Source organism: Haliotis rufescens, unplaced genomic scaffold (genome assembly GCF_023055435.1).
Source record: "Haliotis rufescens isolate VD_foot unplaced genomic scaffold, xgHalRufe1.0.p SCAF_5, whole genome shotgun sequence".
NCBI classification, from domain to species: domain Eukaryota; kingdom Metazoa; phylum Mollusca; class Gastropoda; order Lepetellida; family Haliotidae; genus Haliotis; species Haliotis rufescens.
The window spans coordinates 2,581,964-2,607,451 of NW_025964223.1; the positions used below are offsets into that span (position 1 = coordinate 2,581,964).

Sequence of the window (25,488 nt, forward strand, 5' to 3'; positions counted from 1 at the left end):
GTCTGCTGCTTCGGGTGCTTAACATTTTCTGTTCTTTGATCTTGGTCATTGGTCACGTGGTTTGGCAGCCATATTGGATTCAAAGTTTTTACAGGGTTTTGGGGGTACCTGTCTTCAAATCCTATCTCCTCTGAATCCAATGCATGAAATGCATCCAAACTTTCTGAGTACTGTCTCCATACATATCACATCAAACTTTGTTAGCCGATTTTGGATATCTTTTTTAGTTGCTGCCATATTGGATTCAAGGTTTTCAAAGGGTTTTTTGGGTACCTGTCTTCAAATACTATCTCCTCTGAATCCACTGCATGAAATGCTTTCAAACTTTCTGAGAATTGTCTCCATACATAACACACCAAACTCTGTTAGCCGTTTTTGGATATCTGGCTTAGTGACGGCTCTGTTTGATTTTGATTTTGATGATTTCTTTCACCGAATTTTTCCTTTATATAAAGATCACATCTTGTAAGGTTCTCCACAGAAACTATTGAAAGTTTACATGAAGTTAGTGTGCCATATGTACCTCATCTTTTGTTCTTGGTTGCATGCTAAAAGTAACCCCGCCTGGTGGTAATATTGACAAAATACCGAAAACATCGCTCAGAAAACTCAGGATTATTTCCCTTTGACCGTCAAGTGTCTTTTGCAGTATGTATACTACCCTTGAAGATGAGGGTTAGAATTGGTCTTCAGCAACCCATGCTTGTCTCAAGAGGCGATTTCGGGATTCGAACATTGTCTGGGTGGTAAATGGGTTTAGAACACTCTGGTTAACTCTGGCACACACCAATTTCGTAGTGGTGATGTCCTGCAAACGGTGACTATCTTTTGACGGAGTTGGTACAAGCAAACCCTTTCAGGATTCGAACATGAGGATTCGAGGTCGGAAATGGGTTAAGAACACACTGGGACATAAGTGGGGATGTCTCACAAGCGGTTCATTACATTTAACGGCGTTGGTACAGGCAAACCATTTGAGGATTCGAACATGGTCGAAGTCAAACATGGGTTAAGAACACACTGGGACACATGTGGTGATGTCTGACAAGCGGTTCATTACAATTGACGGCGTTGGTACAGGCAAACCCTTTGAGGATTCGAACATGAGGATTCGAGGTCGGAAATGGGTTAAGAACACACTAGGACATATGTGGGGATGTCTCACAAGCGGTTCATTACATTTAACGGCGTTGGTACAGGCAAACCATTTGAGGATTCGAACATGGTCGAAGTCAAACATTGGTTAAGAACACACTGGGACACACATGGTGATGTCTGACAAGCGGTTCATTACATTTGACGGCGTTGTCACAGGCTAACCATTTGAGGATTCGAACATGGTCGAAGTCAAACATTGGTTAAGAAAACACTGGGACACATGTGGTGATGTCTGACAAGCGGTTCATTACATTTGACGGCGTTGGTACAGGCAAACCATTTGAGGATTCGAACATGGTCGAAGTCAAACATTGGTTAAGAACACACTGGGACACACATGGTGATGTCTGACAAGCGGTTCATTACATTTGACGGCGTTGTCACAGGCTAACCATTTGAGGATTCGAACATGGTCGAAGTCAAACATTGGTTAAGAAAACACTGGGACACATGTGGTGATGTCTGACAAGCGGTTCATTACATTTGACGGCGTTGGTACAGGCAAGCCATTTGAGGATTCGAACATGGACGAGGTCGGAAACAGGTTTAGCACTTTATCTCAGCAATACGACATAAACCCTGACGAACTCAGAACACTCATCCATTTGACTGGAGCTCAACTGACAAAGAAGTTACAGTCTGGTTAAGAGTCACCAAGCCGAAAAGCTGAAGAGTCCCAGTGCTATCGTTCGATTTAATATTATTATTATTCCGCCGATTTTTGTACCAGAGCTAGAATAATAACCACTGCCTCGATTCCATTCAATTTTTTTATGTGTATCCAGATACCACACAAATTCCAAGGCCGTAGGCCCAAAGACCAAGGGCAGATAACTGAAAAATAAGCAATTTTAAAAGCTATATTTTGCCCTATTGCTTCGCAACCGCTTGTCCAATTACTTTCAAACTTTAGATGTGTCTGCTGCTTTGGGTGCTTGACATTTGATGTTCTTTGACTTTGGTCATTGGTCACGTGGTTTGGCAGCCATATTGGATTCAAGGTTTTCACATTGTCTTTTGGGTACCTGTCTTTAAATGCATACTCCTCTGAATCCATTGCATGAAATGTTTTCACACTTTCTGAGAATGGTCTCCATACATAGCACATCAAACTCTGTTAGCCGATTTTGGATATCTTTTAAATCGACGGGCCTATTGGATTTTGATTTTGATAAAAAAAATTCACCGAAACTTTACTTTAAAGATCATATCTTGTAAGGTTCCCCACAGAAAATATTGAAAGTTTTCATGAAGTTAGTGTGCCATATGCATCTTATTGTTTTGTTCTTGGTTGCATGCTAAAAGTAACACCTTTGGTGGTAATATTTGATTAATATTTGGGACACCCCTGGAACACGCCAATTTCGTTGTGGAATTGGTACAAGCAAACCCTTAATGGATTCGAACATGTCCGAGGTCGGAAATGGGGTAAGAACAGACTTGGACACCCCGGCACACGACAATTTCGTAGCGGCGATACCCTACAAGTGGTGCCTACATTTGAGGGATTTGGTACAAGGAAACCCTTTGAGGATTCGAACATGGACGTTTGTGTACAGTATACCTTGGAGCCCGCCATTGCTGCTTTGCAGCTATATTTTTTATTATTAATATTTAAGTTTAGGTTGAGGCATTGCCAAATTTGATGCACTGGCTGAGTTCACGGTATGTCTGTTGTCGATATCTCACTAAAATTCAGATTGTGAGCGGATCTTCGGTTTCATTACTGTCGAAAACGCAGTTCAAGCCTATACTCTTGGAACAAAAACACAGAATAACCTTTAAGTGCATAAGGTAAAATGTTGTCAAAAGGAGAACATGCATTTAAGTCCAATATATCAAGTGCACTAATGGAGAAGGCTAAGAGAGCAATGTACAATTCATTCATGAAATAAAACCTTTTAATGTTTTACATGTGTTAACTTTTTTCAAATCAAGGTCAGTCCTATGAACTTGAGTAAATGGTTTTTGATTACAATCATAGACAATGGCATTAGATGGGAGTTTAAGGGAAAGTGGTCTTCGATGACCAGAAAAGGCAGAAAACTGCTATTTTGTAAAAGAGATATTAGGTGTATCGGTATGTGTATCTTTGGTATAAATATAATTGTGTTTTTATGAATAAGTAAATGTTGTGTAAAAGTATGAAATGTTGGGAAGAGAAAGTTGTCAAACATAACCAAAATGTCACTAACTATGCATCATGTAAAGAATGCAAAATTGTCTTGGGGGAAGGATTCACAAGTTCCCCCCCCCCCCTCGAGATATTTTGTTCACTCCAAAACTGGATAAATTCACTGAGGTCACAAACTTTGGACTCACTTGTACAGATGCCACCTAATTTGATACAAGAACTCAATGGGCGTTCTGCTTCATCTGTTCACGGATGTGTTCGCTTGGGTTGGTGAGCCCAAATGGACGATCTGATGACTCAAGGCTTGTGAAATGTTTCCAAGAAAGAACTCCTCATCAGTTGCCAGGTGATGAAGGCAATCCATTACACCCTCAAGGCTTGGGAGTCTGTACTGTTCTGCTTCTCGATATATTTGGTAGCAAGAGGGGAACCAAGTCCAGTTCCTCTATGATCAGAAATTTGCAGATGTTTGCCTTGGCAGACTCCATCAGCTGCTGGATGGTTGGTTGGTTGGTTTGTTGTTTAACGCCGCACTCAGAAATATTCCAGTTATATGACGGCGGTCTGTAAATAATCGAGTCTGGACCAGACAATCCAGTGATTAATATCATGAGCATGGATCCACGCAATTAGGATTCAAAGCGCCATCCTTTGGATTATTCAGGTATTAATAATTCCATGGATGTTGGTCCGTTTTGCTCCTGTAGATCATCTATATCACCTCCTATGTCTGATTTGCGCTCTCAGATACTACCTAGCAGCCATAGACACACACAAGATGTATAGGAGAAGACATAAAACTTAATTCAATGTAAAACACTTTGACAAAGATACCAACTGAGGCTACGGTTTCTGGGTGGCTAAAATCAACTATTGCAGACAGATATCATCAAGCTCAAGCATCTACACCCATATTTGGGTCTGTACAGCTCATGAGATTAGACTCTTCGCTACAAGCCTTGCCTCATGGACAGCTGTGTGGGTTGCACAAGTTGTGTCCAGCTGCCATTGGAGGGGGTCTCACAACACGTTCACTACCTTTTACTTACATGATATACAACCTGATTTGTAAGGGATCCTTTCCAAGGGACCTATAGTGACACCCAAAACTATCATATCCAAGTAGTCCTCACTCCTTGTGAACAAAAGGTCTTGGGGGAGGGGAGGGGCAAGAGTCCCACACCAGATCCAGAAGGTAAGTAGTCTAATTCTAACAAAACTTCTACCTTTATTACACATCTGCCATAAATCCTGTATTTTTGCTTCAATGACAATAACTAAAATTATCATATTTTCAATAGACATCCTCTTCACTGTCAATCATAGAATTAATTGCCGCCAAGTAGTCTCGTAACTACCCACGCCATGACGTCATAATGGCGGAAATATTCTTTTTTTCCTGTGTGTGCGCTAGAGTTAACACCTACTATAATAGTAATAACAATCTAGCACTTGACAGTAAGTCACATTAACCTAAGATTCTACTAAGTTTTCTATAATAACAGACATATAAGTATAAATTAATAATGCTGCAGGAGAGATAAACATGCACGTAAGTATAGCCGGTGTTTGGTGATTTTGTGAGGTCGTCATGTTGTCTCCCTCTACCCCAGGTTGCAAGAAGTGTGGCCGATTCATGGTCACGAGAGATCCTCATGAAAACTGCACGAAATTCAGAGTCACAGACTGCAGCAAGGAGAAGAGATGTGAGCAATGCAGTATCACATCTGAGAAGATCTCCAAGATGACAGAGGCCGTGACTAAGGCCAAGAGGCATGAGGCTGCCAAGAAGAAAGTTGAAAACAACAAGATAACTGAAAACTCAGTTTCCACTCCAGCGCCTCCAGCCGAACCACCATCTCCTGTACTCACCATGGGTCTGATCCACCAATTGTTCAAAGAACAGCAGAAGATGGTGAAGGGCATGCTCGAGACGAAGCTCTCAGCAATGGACACGGAGATAGGCAAGATCAAAGAGATAGCCCTGGCAAACACTATCTGATCTTCATCCATGGCCTTAGGCTGATCTACTAAAGATCAACCGACCAGCAAAGTTTAAGCCAGCAGGCTTTACCCTGCCATGGGACATGGGACAATAGTATCCAAAGTATCCATGGACTGGCCGTCCACCGCAACCAAGCCATCCACCCACACCAGCCAGATGCCGTACAGAAGTCACATGGACCTTATGGGCCTGCCTTCAATGGTAATCCAGCCTACTGATAAGCCGTCCAGCAAGCCAGCCGTTAAGACTCCATGGGTCATCTACCCACGGCTACCCAGCCGACTGACCACAGATTACTGTATGACGTTCATCAACTAATGGCTCAGTTACACTGGCAAGGTTGTTGACCAGTTGACTGATAACATTCACGGGCTCGAGCATTATGAATGACTACCTTTACCACCTATGAAACAGAAGTTATATAGGAGACACGAGGCTAAACATCCAGAATTCCCAAGTATGGATGAAGACTTCTACAAGTTGCTGTGCAATCCCCACACATATGATGCGTTATCGCCATCGCGGTTCAAGGATTTGACATCGGTCTCCAGATACACTATGGATATTAGAGCTTATATGAATAGGTTTCTTGCCAGCATCAGACACATCATCCCATCTTTACAACCATCCTATGAAGGTATTAAGTCGGAAACACCCATGGCTATTAGGACCGATCAAGTCGAACTCATCCATAGTCTCGATTGTCAGGATGCAGGATACTCTCCTCCCAAGTCTGGACATCTACACAACTTCTGAGGCTACAACGTCAACAACTTTTAGCCAAGATCAGATCCAGAGCCGTGTCAAAGCAAACCAAGAAGTTCATGATGACACAACATATATCAGCGACTACAACATTCAACGGAAAATTGAAAGACGTCATAGATGAAGTTAAACAAGACACGCAGAACGTTTCCAAACTTCAACTATTGGCTTAGCTGCTAAAGCTCATGAATCGTCCCGTTCACAGAAGCGGCCCTGGGATTATAAATCATCAGCGTCAAAACAACCTCCTAAGAAGAAGCTTGTCCCCTCCGGGAAGGATTCATACCAACTGAGGCGGTGACAGTCTTCCCAGGATTCCTTTCCAAGATTACAAGAAACAGAGATATAATCGCCGTGGAAGATCAGGAGCAAGAGGTGAACGCAAGTTCTGACTTCCTTACCACACCCTCCGACGTTATAGACCCTTTCAACCTGGTTATGTCTATGAACTGCAATTTATGCCTACCAGGATAGCAATAGCCTCTTGGCTATTCACCAGGATAACAGCCCAAGTCATCAAGTTCGCTCAACTCCAGCTAGTTCGAATCCATGGCTATCTGGACGATTTCCTAGTGGCAGACCAAGGAAAAGATCAGCTACATCAGAACATGATATTCTTGTGCAACTTATGACCTACCTAGGCTTCCTAGTCAATCCATCCAAGTCAGAGATTACTCCGGTTCAAGACATTATATACATCGGAGCAAGATTCTAGCTAGACAGAGGATATCTATGCCGACCAGAGGATCAATTCGATAAGACCATAAATATGATTCAATCACTTTCAAGGCAACTCAGCAAGTCGCTGAGGTGGTGGATGTCTCTGCTAGGCAACTTAATGTCTCTACAGGATACTACCTTCAGAGGAAGGCTAATGCTATGTCCTCTACAGACATGGGTCAGCTATATACGATATCACAGCCTAGAGTTCGAGACTCCGTTACTTCCCAGATTACTATGAGACCTCCATTGGTGGAATTACAGAGAACATGTGATGAGTGGCATCCCTCTGACTTATCCGACGCCATAACACCATCTATTCACAAGATACGGGATGGGGAGCCCATATGGACGATCTCACAGTACAGGGATTGTCGAACACAGAGGAGAACAACCTTCATATCAACTGCAGGGAAATGAAGGCCATATATTTTGCCATCCTGGAATGGAGGATACATCATCTATCATCCATTCTCATAGCCACGGACAACACCACAGCAGTGGCCTATATTCAGAAGCAGGGAAGAACCAGATCCAGCTCCCCGATGATGGTGTATACACGATTGTTTGGCTTGGCAGACTCTTTCAATTACAGGATGGAAGCGAGACATATACCTGGGAAACTGAACATACAGGCCGACAGTCTTCCACGTTGGGGGAGAATAGTGGCAACAGAATGGATATTACATCCACAGATCGTCACCTTGATAACCAAGTTATGGGATATACCACTTATAGATCTATTCGCCACCTGCCAGAACAACCAACTTCCGGTTTATGTCAGCCAAGTTCCCGACCCAAGAGCTCACCAGATCAACGCTCTTTCGATGGATTGGCTGAATCTATTCACCTATGCATTCCCACCATGGTCTGTCTACTAGACAATGTCATCCACAAGGTGGAGGAGATGGATTGTGTAATAATACTGATAGCTCCTATGAGTTCACTCTTGATTATTCTGTCTATTTGGTGTAGGATGGATGAGAAGAACCTTAAATAGCAAATATCACCATTAGACTGGAAGTCACATAATTACCGGAAGTGATAGAATAACCGGACGTGACGTCAGCACTGGAAATAGCAGAACAGGGTCCTTCTAACCAGGAAATAACGTCTTTGGGGTAGTAATAGACCTAGAGAGACGTCATTACCAAAAAGGGAAGTGACGTCAGAACCGGAAGTAAGGTCAGAACCGGAAGTGACATAATCATCGGTATTAAAAGTCACAAATCCAGGTTTATTACGATCAAGAACAGCAAATATGACGGTAAGTCTAGAGAAAATATCACATATTTGACTGATTCTTGACACAGTTCTGATTTTCAAGTCCTCAAGGGGAATTTCAGAGGAAATTATCTCAAGTAGGATTAGAATCAGTACATAATGGTTTCCAGAAGAGGACTGCTGTCAGTTGCACAGGGAGTTACGAGAGGCAGATCCCACCGGGGTCCCTCTGTTATATTCTGGCATATATGTTTAGTGGTAGAAGTTTCGTAAGAATTATCGAAACAGTAGTTTATCATTGTTAATAATTCTAAGAATACTACCTCTATCACATACGAATTACTGCCTCCCACCTCCCCAATTCATCTACCTCTAGTACTAGATGAGGGAAAAAAGTGATATTGTAGTTACGAGACTACTTGCCGGCAACTAATTGTGTAATTGACAGTGAAGAGGACGTCTTTTGAAAATATGAAAATTTTAGTTAGTGTGATTGAAGCCAAACTACAGGATTTATGGCAGATATGTAATGGAGGTAGTATTCTTTGAATTATTAACAATGATAAACTATTGGTTGATATTTGATGACTGTTATCTACTGAGTGTAGTACAGGCCAAAGGGCCAATAGCTGAGTCATGGGTTTAGTCACAGACATTCATATCAGTGTGTCCGGAAGAGATATATTAACCGAAAGTGATGTCATAACTGGACGTTCAGTCCTGAGGTCCATTCACGAGTATCCATAAACTACTGTTAACGGTGTATAGAACCCTCCAAACCCTCTTGTATATTCTGGCAATTATGTAATAGAGGTATGACAAGAATGATCAAAACTGAAATGATATTTAATATAGTTAATCTAATTTAATTAAGTCTTAGAATACTACCTATATTACATCAGGAGTACTCCCTCACACCTCCCAAATGATCTGCATCCAGTTAGCAGGTACCTGCCTTGCACTTGCAAGATATGCTAGATATGCACAGCTATGTGGGTACTACTACTCATGTCATGTGACCCGTGAAGATCCGGGGTAGAATAGGTCTTCAGCAACCCATGCTTGCCATAAAGAGAGACTATGCTTGTCGTAAGAGGCGACTAACGGGATCAGGTGTTCAGGCTCGCTGAATTTGTTGATACATGTCATCGTATCCCAATTTCGTGGATCGATGCTCATGATGTCAATCACTGGATTGTCTGGTCCAGACGCAATTTTTTACAGACCACCACCATATAGCTGGAATATTGCTGAGTGAGGTGTTAAACAGCATGATACAAACAAACAAATCTACTACTGTGGTTGACATCTGTTGAAAATCTGAAGTTTTAGTTATGGTGTATTTACAGTCAAAATACAGGATTTATGGCAATGATGTAATGGAGATAGTAGTCTTAGAATTATTAACTAGGTATTGTTTTGATATCTCCTAGAAATTACATCACAATGCCATGCATCATATGCAGACAATTGTGACATCATGGTTACCATGACACCACTGAAGCTGGTTAGCTGAACTGTTTACACTCAGGTTATTATTGTTTAGAGACTAAAAACATATTTAAGAATGATTTTGGATGATAAAAAGAATCTCACATTCATGACATTTAACATCATAAATACATCAGTATATAGCGTTCCGTTCGTCCGTCCTTCCGTCCGAGCTTTTGTACGGCCCATAACTTTTTAACCATGCACCCTAGCTTCACCAAACTTGCTACACACATTGACCACAATGAGTACTTGTGCCTTTTGCTAGTTTGAAGATTCTGATTTTTTTATTTTTGCTGTTTCCATGGAAACATTAGAAACTAAATCTTTTAGGGTGGGTGTTTTGTACGGCCCATAACTTTTTAACCATGCACCCTAGCTTCACCAAACTTGCTACACACATTTACCACAATGAGTACCTGTGCCTTTTTGCTAGTTTTAAGATTCTGAATTTTTTATTTTTGCCGTTTCCATGGAATCATGGTGAAACATAAATTTTGGGTAGAGTTTTTGTACGATCCATGTTTACAATATTATGTATCCTAGCTTCAGTATACTTGCTGCATTAACCGCTATGATTGTTTTTTTTTATCTTTTATCAGATTCTGAAAGTTTTGTCTTTTGCTGTTTTCATGGAAGCATGATGGAATTTAGAAATTTTGATGACTGGTTTTGTATAGCTAATATATTTTCAAAAAATGTTTCCACACATGAAGATCATCATAAGTATCTGTGTTTTGTGATAGTTTGAATTTATGAATTCTTTACCATATCTGTTAAGGCTAGATGAAAATTATTAATTTATTGATTTTCTTATATGATATTGTTCCATTTTTAATGTGTTTTTATATCAACAATTTTTGGTTCTTTGATAATTCTTCTCATGTAACTCCTCAATCAATTTTTTTTTTAAAGGCGTTCATCGGGATCTACTTCCTCGTAGTGAACACTGGTAACATGGGAGATTGGGGGGGGGGGGGAATTGTCACTGGAACTCAATCTTAGTTTTTGAAACATTGAAGTTAAAATCAGTTAGAAATATGTAATATTTCATTAATTAACAAACTATTTACTATTTTTTGTTGACCAGCGGGGATAACGGGGATATGTGAGCTTTGCTCACTTCTTTCTTGTTACATCAACATTAATCAATACGCTCACCTTTTCACGAGCGCCTGGTATCATTACTATCTGATAGTGATTCATATTTAAGCACATGCACAGGACACAGTCAGAATCGTACAAACCCACTTTTATTATTATAATATTAAATTTGTAATCCCCCGGCATATAATGCGGGGGGATATATAGTGATCAGCCAGTCTGTCTGTCCGTAATCATTTCCTTTTCCGGGGCAGAATTCGAAAACCATTCAGTGTATTTGATCGAAACTTGGCAAATCTATCAGGCACATACAGAAGTGATGCCTTTTGATACTTTGGGATTTTTCTCATTTTTATTTTTTTAAATTTTCATGGAATGAAGTTGGACATAGACTCAATTGGGGATGGGGTTCGTTTCCGGGGCAGAATTCGAAAACCATTCAGTGTATTTGATCGAAACTTGGCAAAGCTATCAGGCGCATACTGAAGTGGTGCCTTTGGATATTTTGGGATTTTTCTCATTTTTATTTTTTTAAATTTTTATGGAATGAAGTTGGACATAGACTCAATTGGGGATGGGGTTCGTTTCCGGGGCAGAATTCAAAAACCATTCAGTGTATTTGATCGAAACTTGGCAAAGCTATCAGGCACATACTTAAGGGGTGTCTTTTGATATTATATTTTTTACAAATTTTTATTTTTTACAATTTTTATGGAAAGAAGTTGGACCTAGACTCCATTGGGGAGCGAGTTCGTTTCCAGGCCAGAATTCGAAAACCATTCAGTGGGTAAACAATGTATGCTTCTTAAAGAACATTCAACTGTTGACTTATTACCTACAGAATTGCACATTTACTAGTGGTTACTTTACAGACAGCTGCCGGGGGGATATGTCATTTTTCTGATGACTCTTGTTACTTTTACTTACTATTATGATACAAAATCTTCCAGGTCTTAGTACACAGTATCAGTAAAAGTGAACAGTAACTTGCAATCAATGATACCACTCTTCCTGATGACAATGGCATGTTACAGACTATGATCTTCTATAGATGATTTGTCTCTTGCTCACTTTGCATTTTATATTTTTGGCTTGCATTGTCCATTTTCTCTCCTCGCTGGAGAAAACCAGTGAATCAAGCTGGGGTATTGTATGTGAAATATAAGCGCCAAGACCCTTTTGATTTTCATAAGAAATCTTTACTACAAGCAGAGTGACTGAGTGTGTGAGTTGGGTTAACGCCGCTTTTAACAGTATTCCAGTTATATCACGGCATGTCAGCTTAATGTGGGAGGAAAGCCCGCAGTGATGCAGGTCTCAGACGGTTACCACTTCGGTGAAACCCACGAGCATGGGTATGGTGCTGACAAACCTAGAAACATAATTGGGGCGAATCAGGATTCAAACCCACTATCATAGGTTTCTGGCGTGCCCAAGGGACGCAACTCTGCACAGCAAATCGCGTCACCTTAGACGACTGGGCCACCCGTGCCCCCTACTACAAGCAGAGAATATTGTATGATTCAGAATACATGTATATCATGTGTATGTGTTTATGCATTTTGAGAAAGAGCATGTCATGTTTTTTAATCGAAACATTGTCAGTGCTATATATTAGGGCCATATAGCTGATGGCCCACATAATGTCTTCCTTTTTATGCATTTTCAAATGTATGGCTTTTTGTGAATGAGGCGTTATAGGCAACACACTGTAACTCCTCCACATGCTGCCTTGATACATTATTGCAAAGGAACACCATGGTATTGTGAGGGAACACTGTGGTACATAGAGTACAGAATATGAGGATTAAGGAAATCCAATACATTGGAATTGAACCTACCTTTGGGCAAGCACAGGTTCTTATAAATTTATTGACTTCTCGGTGAAAACCACCAGCTCCTTTCATCTTGTCGGATGATCTTGCTTCCTTTATTTTATCTGCGGTCTGCTGTGGAGATGTTATATCAATTTCTGATATGGCTCCCATCAAAAGCTCAAGGGCTTCATCAATTCTCTTCTCAAGATGAAGGGCTTCATCAATTCTCTTCTCAAGATGACGTGCATCTGTTTCAAGTTCAGGTTCAAGGTCATCTTCTTCTTCATGTAAGAAAGAATGTAATTTGTTTTTGGCAATTTGAACATCGTCCAACTCTTCTTCAAGAAACTTAATTTGTAAAGTATATGCACCTGACTTCAAAAGAGCAGGAATAGTTGCATCAAGGTAGTGCAAGGGAACAATTTCACACTTGCATGGTACTCCTTTGTTATCATTTGGCTGTTGAACTTCGGTCTTGAAAGTATCCAGTGCTCGTAGCATACCATCAATGTCCCTGGGCATTTCACCTTTTGGAGTTGTAGAATAATATTCAATGTCAATTTCTGAACTGCTTTTCATGTCCTGTTCCAGTTTTTTAAATGCTGCCTGTGCTTTTGCATCAATGATTCCATGTGTGGCTAAACCTCCCTGCGATTTACCTTTAACTTCTTTCATTTGATGAGCATCACTGCCTTTGATACTAATCCTCACGACCAGATCCCCTCCATATATCATGCTTCTGATGTAATGAGTACCATTGACATTTGTAGCCCAACCTTCTTTTGGTGTAGCATCATCCATGGACACTGTCACCTGCATGATAAAGATATATGTTTAAACATACTTTCTTTGAACAAGACCGAGTTGGGCACCCAGCACCCTATTGTTTTTCGTAAGAAGCAACTACATGGGACAATGCTCATGACATCAACAGCTATACTAGGCACCAAGAGAAACTGCCTATGATAAATGCCTGTTTATGACCAGGATACTCAAAAGTTTGTTTTTTTAATATGAAGAGCACACAATGAGTGTTTAGCTACCAGGTGGTCAGAAAAACACTTTTATTAAAAAAAAAATCGATGTCTATGCTGCGAACAGGAATGGCGCAAAGCGAAGTTGCGAGACATTTTAATGATCATCTAAATGCAATATCATCTCTTTGGAGACGTTATGTGCGACAAGGCATCATATACAATCTGGTCATCCATATGTTAGACTATTTAGGTTGTTGAAGGACACAGTAGGAACCAGAACTGGTACTGAACTTTCTCCAGAGATGTTTCAGACTGATTACGAGTCAGCAGTCATAAGTGCCATTGCAGATTTTTTTCCTGATAGTTATGTGAGGGGTTGTCTGTTTCACTATTCACAAGCTTTGTGGCGTCAGGTAGTTGAGAGAGGTATTGTACGAGAATACACGAACATAGACAATGACAATGACAATGAGGTGTAGACAAAGTGGTCAGTTCCCAGGTCGGGTTTAGGTGTTAACTGACATGCCATGTCGGCAAGATTTAAAACTTTAATTGTGTATGCCATGTCGGCAAGATTTGAAACTTTAATTGTGTATGCCATTTCGGCAATGTGGGAACTATGGTGAATTATGGATTATATGAAACATTCACTGGATCTTGTCCGGAAATGATGGAATATTACAGTATAAAGTAACACTGATTTTATTATGATTGATACTTGTTATTGCTGTTTGTGAATGATATGAAGCTTGATCAAACTGCCAGTATTAAATTGTTTTTTAATTGTTGTGTGGTCTCTCCTTGTTATGAATAGAAACTGTTATATAGAGTGGATACACTCGTAACAACACAACAAATCAACATTTTCAAGTACCGGTAATTCAATGTATTTTAAAAGCTAATAATCATCTTTAGAAATGGATGTTGATATGACATGTTATTAATAGCATGAAAGAGAATCTTCTTTATTTTGATTGGTTATTGATGTATTTTAGAGCTTTTAGAATGACATTTGCTTCCTGTTGTGAAAATGGATCAGTTTTCAAGCAATATGGATCTATATATAGTCATGGATCCAATGGCAGTGGCGCTGGCAACTGTGTCAAGTTCCTTGGCTACATCTGTAAATATGGATTTGTATGTTTTATTGTAGAAGCTTTTTAGCTGATTATATTCTTATTGATAATTAGTTGCTTTGTTTCAGATTTCTTTAGTTTAGTTAAAGTTATGTCCACCTCTGGCTCTACCAACTGCCATGATGGAGAACCACAGTAACGTCAGCCAGATCGTTCTACGGATGTTTCAGTGACTGATTTCTGTTGATGTCTACTCACAAGGCAGTGCATGTTATGGGATACTATATCATAGTTTACATCATCATGACAATGAAATATAATTTTGGTTAAAATTAGGTCCGACGTTCTTTGTTATTTGTTCAATATATAGAGGTTATCACGCGAGTGTGTTTAGGGATGGTAAATATCCTGCATTAGGAATAAACATTGTATTTAGCGAGCCTTGGCGAGCTAAATACATAGTGTTTATTCCTAATACAGGATATTTACCATCCCGAAAGACACAAGCGTGATAACCTCTTTATCATAAAATGTCAATCTCTAATTTTGTACTTCAAAATCGCTTTCCCTCTCTCGCAAACATTACCGAAACATTGCGAGTTTTCCTGGAATGCGCGCATTAATATTTATTACGTCAAAGGGTAAGTGATGTGTCAGTCGGACAGTGACAGTAGCCAATATAGTACCAACTGAAATCTATTTCTTATACAGTGGCGAAGCAACATAAACGCAAAACAACAATTGTTTTTAATTGCCTTTCGCGGCAATCCATCGGTCTGTCCGCTAGAGTAACTGCCCTTTGTCAAAGGGAAGCTACTCTAACCCTAGTCTATGAGACGTCACGGCCACGGTCAGACGTTGTTGACAGTCGGTCTGTCCTGTCATAACGTTAAGAAGTGTAGTCAGATGTACACACAGCGACAAAATGAAACAAGGTAACAATTCAAACATATTTCGGCTAAATCCAACTATTTTAATTTGTGGAGAAGGTTTCAAGCCGCAGAGATCTACAAGCACAGATATGGCTACTGATCCCGCTTGGCTAGGCCTCGTGCCCTCGTAAAATTGTTTCGAAATTTATATCTCCAAAGTTGTCAAAACTTATAAAATGCCACATCTACGTCACAGTTAGACACTGATTTTCAGTATATTAGACTGTGCTTTTGATAATGATAGCAATTATCCCTGTAGTTTATCCAGATTCCTGATATAGTAAATTCTGACTCGATCGCTGAATGACGAGGGCGACGCCATGTTTGTTTATGAACAGTGAAAGTAGTCCCTACTTGACCTTTGATATTTGCATCTCTATCCGCATATGTCCCCAACGGATATCGTTTTCATCCGTTGGCTTTATCCTGCCGAGAAACCTACCCATTATATGATAAATATATATTGCTTGCTAATTGCGGACACATCACAGCGCAAAACGCATTAATTCTGAAGTTATCTCTAGGTGTTTGAAACATAAATGTCAATCTCTACCTTAGCGGCCAAAGCTTTACATAACTGGTCACACTGCATCAGCAATATAATCTGATAAAAAGAGGTCCAGTTGTATAATGTTGGGTTGACCATATTTGCTTGATTCCATAGGTGACACCGGATATCCGAATATAACGGACATGTCAAGAAATGACATTCATCTTCGGTAGTATACAAGACACAATAATAACATTTACGTTCCAGTAGTGGAGTCGGTGAGCCTCGGAATTGACCTTGTTCTTTCTCCACTGGTAATGAACCACATTACTTGGTTTCAATGATGGAAATAGTACATACACCCACTAAAACATGTTTCACAAATACACAAACAAACAACCCTATGCTCTATTCAATAAATAGGGTAGAAAGAGTGATATTATCACGTGTCTCGAATTCCCTTATGCCGACCAAGAATTAAATCAACCAGGACAACCAGTGTTTTTTTTCTGTGCAATATATTTACATTTAGTACTAACTACTAAATGACTTTATCGCGCGTATCCAAACCATGGGCTAATTACGTCTGTAACCCAATCACCCCTCGTAACTCAATCACCCCGGGTCACCACTCGGCACCGTGCCCGGGGAATAATCCCGCGCAAGCATCATCCCGCCCTTTGTTAGTCCGTCATTCGCGAACAGCCCTTCCCCAAGTACACACCTGTGTCACCGTATCTAATCGCTTTCGCTTTGTACGTTTCCTTTGTACCCAGTCGCGACCGTTTCGCCGATTACGCTTCGAATACCATCTATTCCAACACTCGCCTTATCGCATTTACACAATCGCGACCGTTTCGCCGATTACGCTTTGAATACCATCTATTTCAGCACTCGCCGTATCGCATTTATTCCGTTCTACTCCCGAACTTCACCCTCGGGACAATTTTACGCTTGTGGAATACCAACTCACCACCTTGACCTTTCGTGATGCGTCCCAAGAGAAGAGCAGCCGTCAACCACAAGCTTGTGAGGGGAGCCAAGCAGGCCAGGACAACCAGAAGACAAACCCTGGGAGTACACATTGTACAGGAGGCAACAGCTGATGGTGAGTCTGCCAGTTACGGAAATATCGAAGGTGGCAACAGAATTAACGTACAATCGGCGCAGCTTGTAAATGCCGCGCAGGCTGCCAACTCGGCTACCAAGGTAAACGAGCAACTGAAAAAAATACTCCAGTTGCTGGAACATTCAGCGCCCGGCCCGGTTAGCGCAAATAAACAGGTAAGGCTTGGTTTTAGTTCTCCCGCCATTTCGCCCAACATAGGGAGAATCCCCGATGCTCACAACGAGGCCGACGGTGACGCGGCTTGGCCAGCCAATCACATCGCAGGATACGGGGATTCCCTTTCCTTCCGTGCGGACGGAATAGACGCGCATGTCAAACAACAGGTGAGGGAAAAAATATTGGCGTGGCGAGTATGTCGACCTCGGCACAATCCTACCAAACACCGAGGGAAGTCACGAGGACGGTACGATTACCATGGCGTACGACTCCTCAGGTAAGGTAATTTTTAAACCAATAAAGCAGCAACCAAAGCGCCTGCCCCTGGCAAGCTGGACTTCAGCTTTCCACATTTTCATGTGTATATATGTTAGTAGGCACTCCGAGGTCCACACAACCCAGGGGTTGCTGTCCTACATGGAAACCATAAGAACGGCGACACTTCGATTCGGGGGGGATGCCTGGTCAACCTACGACCAACAATTCCGACACAGAATGTCAAGGGACCCCTCACGACGCTGGGACAACATCGACGGGGAGTTGTGGCTGAAGTACATGGTAACACAGCCGGTACTACAACCAGAATCATGCGGACGGGGCGCAACGACACGCGTACAGGGGGACATCGCCAGTCAGGTGTGCTGGGATTTCAAAAAATTTGGCTGTAGCAGGGTCAACTGTAAGTACACTCACAAATGCGGTAAGTGTGGCAAACATTCCCATAGCACTAGGACCTGCTTTCGAGGGAATGGGGTCCAACCGACCCCATACAAGCCCAATCAGCCTTTTCCTAACAGAAAACCAGCCGTCAAGGCAGGTAAATTCAATGGCCCCTTCTCCCGTGGATCTCAAGGAAATGGCACCCTGGTTACGCCAATATGCTAGGGTCAATTACAGAGATGCAAATTATTTATGGGTAGGTTTTAGCTCTGGCTTTAAGCTCGAGTTCCAGGGAAGCCGCACGGGTCGCCTGGCACGAAACTTGCGATCAGCCACGCACCAAGACACGGCAGGCTACGTGAAACAAGAACTACAAAAGGAAGTCAACCTTGGCAGGATGGCGGGCCCCTTCAAGGACACCCCCCTAGACAACCTCCAAGTATCCCCAATAGGCCTGGTGCCCAAGATGCAGCCAGGATATGGTCAGCACCTGGGTAAGCATGCGGAGGAATTCCGTCTCATTCACCATCTATCCTATCCCAGGGGTAAATCTATAAATGACTTCATAGACACAGAGGCCTGCTCCGTTGTGTACGCCAGATTTGATGAAGCTACCCATATGGTTCAACAACTGGGAAAGGGAGCACTACTAGCAAAATTCGAAATTCAGTCGGCCTTTAGAATTATACCAGTCCACCCATCCGATTTCGAGCTGCTAGGCATCAGATTCGAAGGTGAGTTCTATTTCGATAAATGCTTACTATTTGGCTGCTCCATATCTTGCGCCATATTTGAAACGTTTAGTACCTTCTTGCAATGGTGCATGCAATCGCATCTTCCAACGTGTCCGATCATGCATTACCTGGATGACTTCCTAACGGGGGGCACAGCAGGCACCAGCCACTGCTCAGACAACCTCAACGGATGCGTGAATACACTAGAACAGCTTGGGGTTCCTATTGCGCACGACAAGACGGTGGGCCCCACAACCAAACTGACATTCCTAGGGCTGGAAATCGACACCATTGCAATGCAGATCAGAATCCCAGAGTCCAAGATCAAGGAGGCAACAAGGGAAATCCAAGACATCCTGTCAACAGGTAACATCAAGGTCACAAAAAGGGCCCTTCAGTCCCTCATAGGCAAGCTTAACTTTATGTGCAGGGCTATACCAATGGCAAGGGCATTCAGCCGCAGGCTAATCGATCTGCTTAGCAAAGGTAAGCAACCATTTCACCACATTAGGATTACCAGCTGGGTCAAGGAAGACCTACAAATGTGGTTAACATTTCTTACGAGTTATAACGGCATTTCAGTGTTTCAGGACCAACTATGGGTGGACAGCAATTTCGTCCAGCTGTTTTCAGATACAGTGGGTGGCGCCGGCTTTGGGGCCTACATGCAGGGCAAATGGTTTAACGGTGCATGGACAACAGTTACAATGTCATTTATACCAGTTTGGATGGTGGGATCCAGCTACATGGCCAGGGCACGGCAGTACTTGCTCCTGAAGGGCACCAGTCCGAACCAACCGAGGATGCTGTGGCTGGCACGAGGGGGGATGAGGTGGAAGGAGCTGGACACCATTCTGGATGCACAGGCCAAGGCGACACGGCGCAGCCACAGAGCCCTCATCATTCACCTGGGCTCCAACGACCTGTGCTCGGTCAAGGGCAGCCAACTCTACCTTGACATGGTGGCATCAATCCTTCGGATACAACTCCAGTTCCTGACACCAAGATCATCATATCCTCAATGCTGCCCAGGCGCTACTGGCACGATGCCAGGGACCCATTAAAGATCGAGGGGATGCGGAAGAATATCAACCGCCGACTGGCCAACCGAGTCAAAGAGCTCGGCGGTACAATAGTGCCACATCCCCAGATCCTGGCATCAGACGAGACATGGTACGCCTGGGAGGGCGTCCACCTCAGTGACAAAGGACTGTGTGTGTTTACGGACAATTTATTGCATGCCCTGGCGCTTGTTTTGCGCCAGTATGGATATTATCTCCACAGGTTAGTGTTTCCTTTCAGTACATAGGCAAGCCGGGCAACAATGCTATCTCAGCGTATCGCGTGGTCGTGGGTGTGGGGTAGCACTCTGGTGCTTTGTGGCGGGGTTCTTGTGGGCTACACTGCTAGTAACAAATTAACTTGCTTCCAAATTAATACTCGTGCTTAAGGCTACCTGCTTTTCAGCGGGAACCTTTCCGGGGTTACCTGCTTCTCAGTGGGAACCTTGTCTTACCCGATGTTTCAGCCGGGGAATCGTAAAATAACATACGTTCAGGCAAACAATTGCCACGTATATGGGCCCAGCGGCGGAAGTCGTCTTGTCAAGCGGTAGCTGACAGTTGGGTCCGCGTCGGGAGCCGCACAATGGTTTTGCTAATGGGGCCGGGCAGTGGGATCTGCTTTGGCCGGCTACCTGGGGCCGGGCAGCGGTAGTCTGACTTAGGCCAGCAGCGTGGAGCTGCTTTTGGCAGCGTGGAGCTGCTTTTGGCAGCGTGGGAGTTGCCAAGCAATGGTAGCGGTTAAATATGCTACCGTGGGGGCCGGACAGCGGTAGCAGTCTCAGGCCAGCAGCGCTAGCTGCAATCGCCGTTGGCCACGCGCGTGGCCATGGCAACGGTAGCATTTTGGTATACACAATTAGCAGCTAAGTAGCCCACTAGTACCTGCACACCCTCGGCCATTTAACCCAATCTCATCTTCTGTTTTTATTATAGGCATGGGCATCCACGGCTCGGTGGCCCGTGCCTCTCCTTGGCATATCGCGGGATAATTACATTTAGTACTAACTACTAAATGACTTTATCGCGCGTATCCAAACCATGGGCTAATTACGTCTGTAACCCAATCACCCCCTCGTAACTCAATCACCCCGGGTCACCGCTCGGCACCGTGCCCGGGGAATAATCCCGCGCAAGCATCATCCCGCCCTTTGTTAGTCCGTCATTCGCGAACAGCCCTTCCCCAAGTACACACGTGTGTCACCGTATCTAATCGCTTTCCCACCTACCATTCAGTGTATTTGATCGAAACTTGGCAAAGCTATCAGGCACATACTCAAGTGGTGCTTTTTGATATTTTGGGATTTTTCTAATTTTTATTTTTTAAAATGTTTATGGAATGAAGTTGGACATAGACTAAATTGGGGATGGGGTTCGTTTCCAGGGCGTTTTCCGGGGCAGAAATCGAAAACCATTCAGTGTATTTGATCGAAACTTGGCAAATCTATCAGGCACATACTGAAGTGGTGCCTTTTGATATTTTGGGATTTTTCTCATTTTTATTTTTTTTAAATGTTTATGGAATGAAGATTGACATAGACTCAATTGGGGATGGGGTTCGTTTCCGGGGCAGAATTCTAAAACCATTCAGTGTATTTGATCGAAACTTGGCAAAGCTATCAGGCACATACTGAAGTGGTGCCTTTTGATATTTTGGGATCTTTCTAAATTTTTAATTTTTTTCAAATATTTATCCCCCCGGCATATAATGCGGGGGGATATAGCGATCAACCAGTCTGTCTGTCCGTCCGTCTGTCCGTCCGTAATCATTTCCTTTTCCGGGGCAGAATTCGAAAACCATTCAGTGTATTTGATCGAAACTTGGCAAATCTATCAGGCACATACTGAAGTGGTGCCTTTTGATATTTTGGGATTTTTCTAATTTTTATTTTTTTAATTTTTTTATGGAATGAAGTTGGACATAGACTAAATTGGGGATGGGGTTCGTTTCCAGGGCACAATTCAAAAACCATTCAGTGTATTTGATCAAAACTTGGCAAAGCTATCAGGCACATACTCAAGTGGTGCTTTTTGATATTTTGGGATTTTTCTAATTTTTATTTTTTTAATTTTTTTATGGAATGAAGTTGGACATAGACTCAATTGGGGATGGGGTTCGTTTCCAGGGCGTTTTCCGGGGCAGAAATCGAAAACCATTCAGTGTATTTGATCGAAACTTGGCAAATCTATCAGGCACATACTGAAGTGGTGCCTTTTGATATTTTGGGATTTTTCTAATTTTTATTTTTTTTAAATTTGTATGGACTGAAGTTGGACATAGACTCAATTGGGGATGGGGTTAGTTTCCGGAGCAGAAATCGAAAACCATTCAGTGTATTTGATCGAAACTTGGCAAATCTATCAAGCACATACTGAAGTGGTGCCTTTTGATATTTTGGGATTTTTCTAATTTTTATTTTTTTAAATTGTTATGGAATGAAGTTGGACATAGACTCAATTGGGGATGGGGTTCGTTTCCAGGGCACAATTCAAAAACCATTCAGTGTATTTGATCAAAACTTGGCAAAGCTATCAGGCACATACTCAAGTGGTGCTTTTTGATATTTTGGGATTTTTCTAATTTTTATTTTTTTAAATTTTTTATTGAATGAAGTTGGACATAGACTAAATTGGGGATGGGGTTCGTTTCCAGGGCGTTTTCCGGGGCAGAAATCGAAAACCATTCAGTGTATTTGATCGAAACTTGGCAAATCTATCAGGCACATACTGAAGTGGTGCCTTTTGATATTTTGGGATTTTTCTAATTTTTATTTTTTTAAATTTGTATGGACTGAAGTTGGACATAGACTCAATTGGGGATGGGGTTCGTTTCCGGGGCAGAATTCGAAAACCATTCAGTGTATTTGATCGAAACTTGGCAAAGCTATCAGGCACATACTGAAGTGGTGCCTTTTGATATTTTGGGATTTTTCTAATTTTTATTTTTTTAAATTGTTATGGAATGAAGTTGGACATAGACTCAATTGGGGATGGGGTTCGTTTCCAGGGCACAATTCAAAAACCATTCAGTGTATTTGATCGAAACTTGGCAAAGCTATCAGGCACATACTGAAGTGGTGCTTTTTGATATTTTGGGATTTTTCTAATTTTTATTTTTTAAAATGTTTATGGAATGAAGTTGGACATAGACTAAATTGGGGATGGGGTTCGTTTCCAGGGCGTTTTCCGGGGCAGAAATCGAAAACCATTCAGTGTATTTGATCGAAACTTGGCAAATCTATCAGGCACATACTGAAGTGGTGCCTTTTGAAATTTTGGGATTTTTCTCATTTTTATTTTTTTAAATTGTTATGGAATGAAGTTGGACATAGACTCAATTGGGGATGGGGTTCGTTTCCGGGGCAGAATTCGAAAACCATTCAGTGTATTTGATCGAAACTTGGCAAATCTATCAGGCACATACTGAAGTGGTGCCTTTTGATATTTTGGGATTTTTCTAATTTTTATTTTTTTAAATTGTTATGGAATGAAGTTGGACATAGACTAAATTGGGGATGGGGTTCGTTTCCGGGGCAGAATTCGAAAACCATTCAGTGTATTTGATCGAAACTTGGCAAATCTATCAGGCACATACTGAAGTGGTGCCTTTTGATATTTTGGGATTTTTCTAATTTTTATTTTTTTAAATTGTTATGGAATGAAGTTGGACATAGACTCAATTGGGGATGGGGTTCGTTTCCAGGGCACAATTCAAAAACCATTCAGTGTATTTGATCGAAACTTGGCAAAGCTATCAGGCACATACTCAAGTGGTGCTTTTTGATATTTTGGGATTTTTCTAATTTTTATTTTTTAAAATGTTTATGGAATGAAGTTGGACATAGACTAAATTGGGGATGGGGTTCGTTTCCAGGGCGTTTTCCGGGGCAGAAATCGAAAACCATTAAGTGTATTTGATCGAAACTTGGCAAATCTATCAGGCACATACTGAAGTGGTGCCTTTTGATATTTTGGGATTTTTCTAATTTTTATTTTTTTAAATGTTTATGGAATGAAGATTGACATAGACTCAATTGGGGATGGGGTTCGTTTCCGGGGCAGAATTCTAAAACCATTCAGTGTATTTGATCGAAACTTGGCAAAGCTATCAGGCACATACTGAAGTGGTGCCTTTTGATATTTTGGGATCTTTCTAAATTTTTAATTTTTTTTTAATATTTATCCCCCCGGCATATAATGCGGGGGGATATAGCGATCAACCAGTCTGTCTGTCCGTCCGTCTGTCCGTGCGTAATCATTTCCTTTTCCGGGGCAGAATTCGAAAACCATTCAGTGTATTTGATCGAAACTTGGCAAATCTATCAGGCACATACTGAAGTGGTGCCTTTTGATATTTTGGGATCTTTCTAAATTTTTTTATTTTTTTTTATTTTTTTCCCCCCGGCATATAATGCGGGGGGATATAGCGATCAACCAGTCTGTCTGTACGTCCGTCTGTCCATCCGTAATCATTTCCTTTTCCGGGGCAGAATTCGAAAACCATTCAGTGTATTTGATCGAAACTTGGCAAATCTATCAGGCACATACTGAAGTGGTGCCTTTTGATATTTTGGGATTTTTCTCATTTTTATTTTTTTAAATTGTTATGGAATGAAGTTGGACATAGACTCAATTGGGGATGGGGTTCGTTTCCAGGGCACAATTCAAAAACCATTCAGTGTATTTGATCGAAACTTGGCAAAGCTATCAGGCACATACTGAAGTGGTGCTTTTTGATATTTTGGGATTTTTCTAATTTTTATTTTTTAAAATGTTTATGGAATGAAGTTGGACATAGACTAAATTGGGGATGGGGTTCGTTTCCAGGGCGTTTTCCGGGGCAGAAATCGAAAACCATTCAGTGTATTTGATCGAAACTTGGCAAATCTATCAGGCACATACTGAAGTGGTGCCTTTTGATATTTTGGGATTTTTCTAATTTTTATTTTTTTAAATTGTTATGGAATGAAGTTGGACATAGTCTCAATTGGGGATGGGGTTCGTTTCCGGGGCAGAAATCGAAAACCATTCAGTGTATTTGATCGAAACTTGGCAAATCTATCAAGCACATACTGAAGTGGTGCCTTTTGATATTTTGGGATTTTTCTCATTTTTATTTTTTTAAATTGTTATGGAATGAAGTTGGACATAGACTCAATTGGGGATGGGGTTCGTTTCCAGGGCACAATTCAAAAACCATTCAGTGTATTTGATCAAAACTTGGCAAAGCTATCAGGCACATACTCAAGTGGTGCTTTTTGATATTTTGGGATTTTTCTAATTTTTATTTTTTTAAATTTTTTATGGAATGAAGTTGGACATAGACTAAATTTTGGGATGGGGTTCGTTTCCAGGGCGTTTTCCGGGGCAGAAATCGAAAACCATTCAGTGTATTTGATCGAAACTTGGCAAATCTATCAGGCACATACTGAAGTGGTGCCTTTTGATATTTTGGGATTTTTCTAATTTTTATTTTTTAAAATTTGTATGGACTGAAGTTGGACATAGACTCAATTGGGGATGGGGTTCGTTTCCGGGACAGAATTCGAAAACCATTCAGTGTATTTGATCGAAACTTGGCAAAGCTATCAGGCACATACTGAAGTGGTGCCTTTTGATATTTTGGGATTTTTCTCATTTTTATTTTTTTAAATTGTTATGGAATGAAGTTGGACATAGACTCAATTGGGGATGGGGTTCGTTTCCAGGGCACAATTCAAAAACCATTCAGTGTATTTGATCGAAACTTGGCAAAGCTATCAGGCACATACTCAAGTGGTGCTTTTTGATATTTTGGGATTTTTCTAATTTTTATTTTTTAAAATGTTTATGGAATGAAGTTGGACATAGACTAA

At 41.5% G+C, this 25,488-nt stretch overlaps 1 protein-coding gene across 3 annotated transcripts in view; it reads right to left on the reverse strand.

The window, feature by feature from the left end:
* The window catches only part of LOC124133511, an 83,314-nt gene that overhangs the window by 36,390 nt on the left and 21,436 nt on the right, over positions 1-25,488 (reverse strand). For all 3 annotated transcript variants that reach the window (XM_048384469.1, XM_046497912.2, XM_046497913.2), the window contains exon 3: positions 12,443-13,231. In XM_048384469.1, the coding sequence (XP_048240426.1) occupies positions 12,443-13,231 (789 nt within the window). The remainder of the gene's footprint in view (positions 1-12,442; positions 13,232-25,488) is intronic.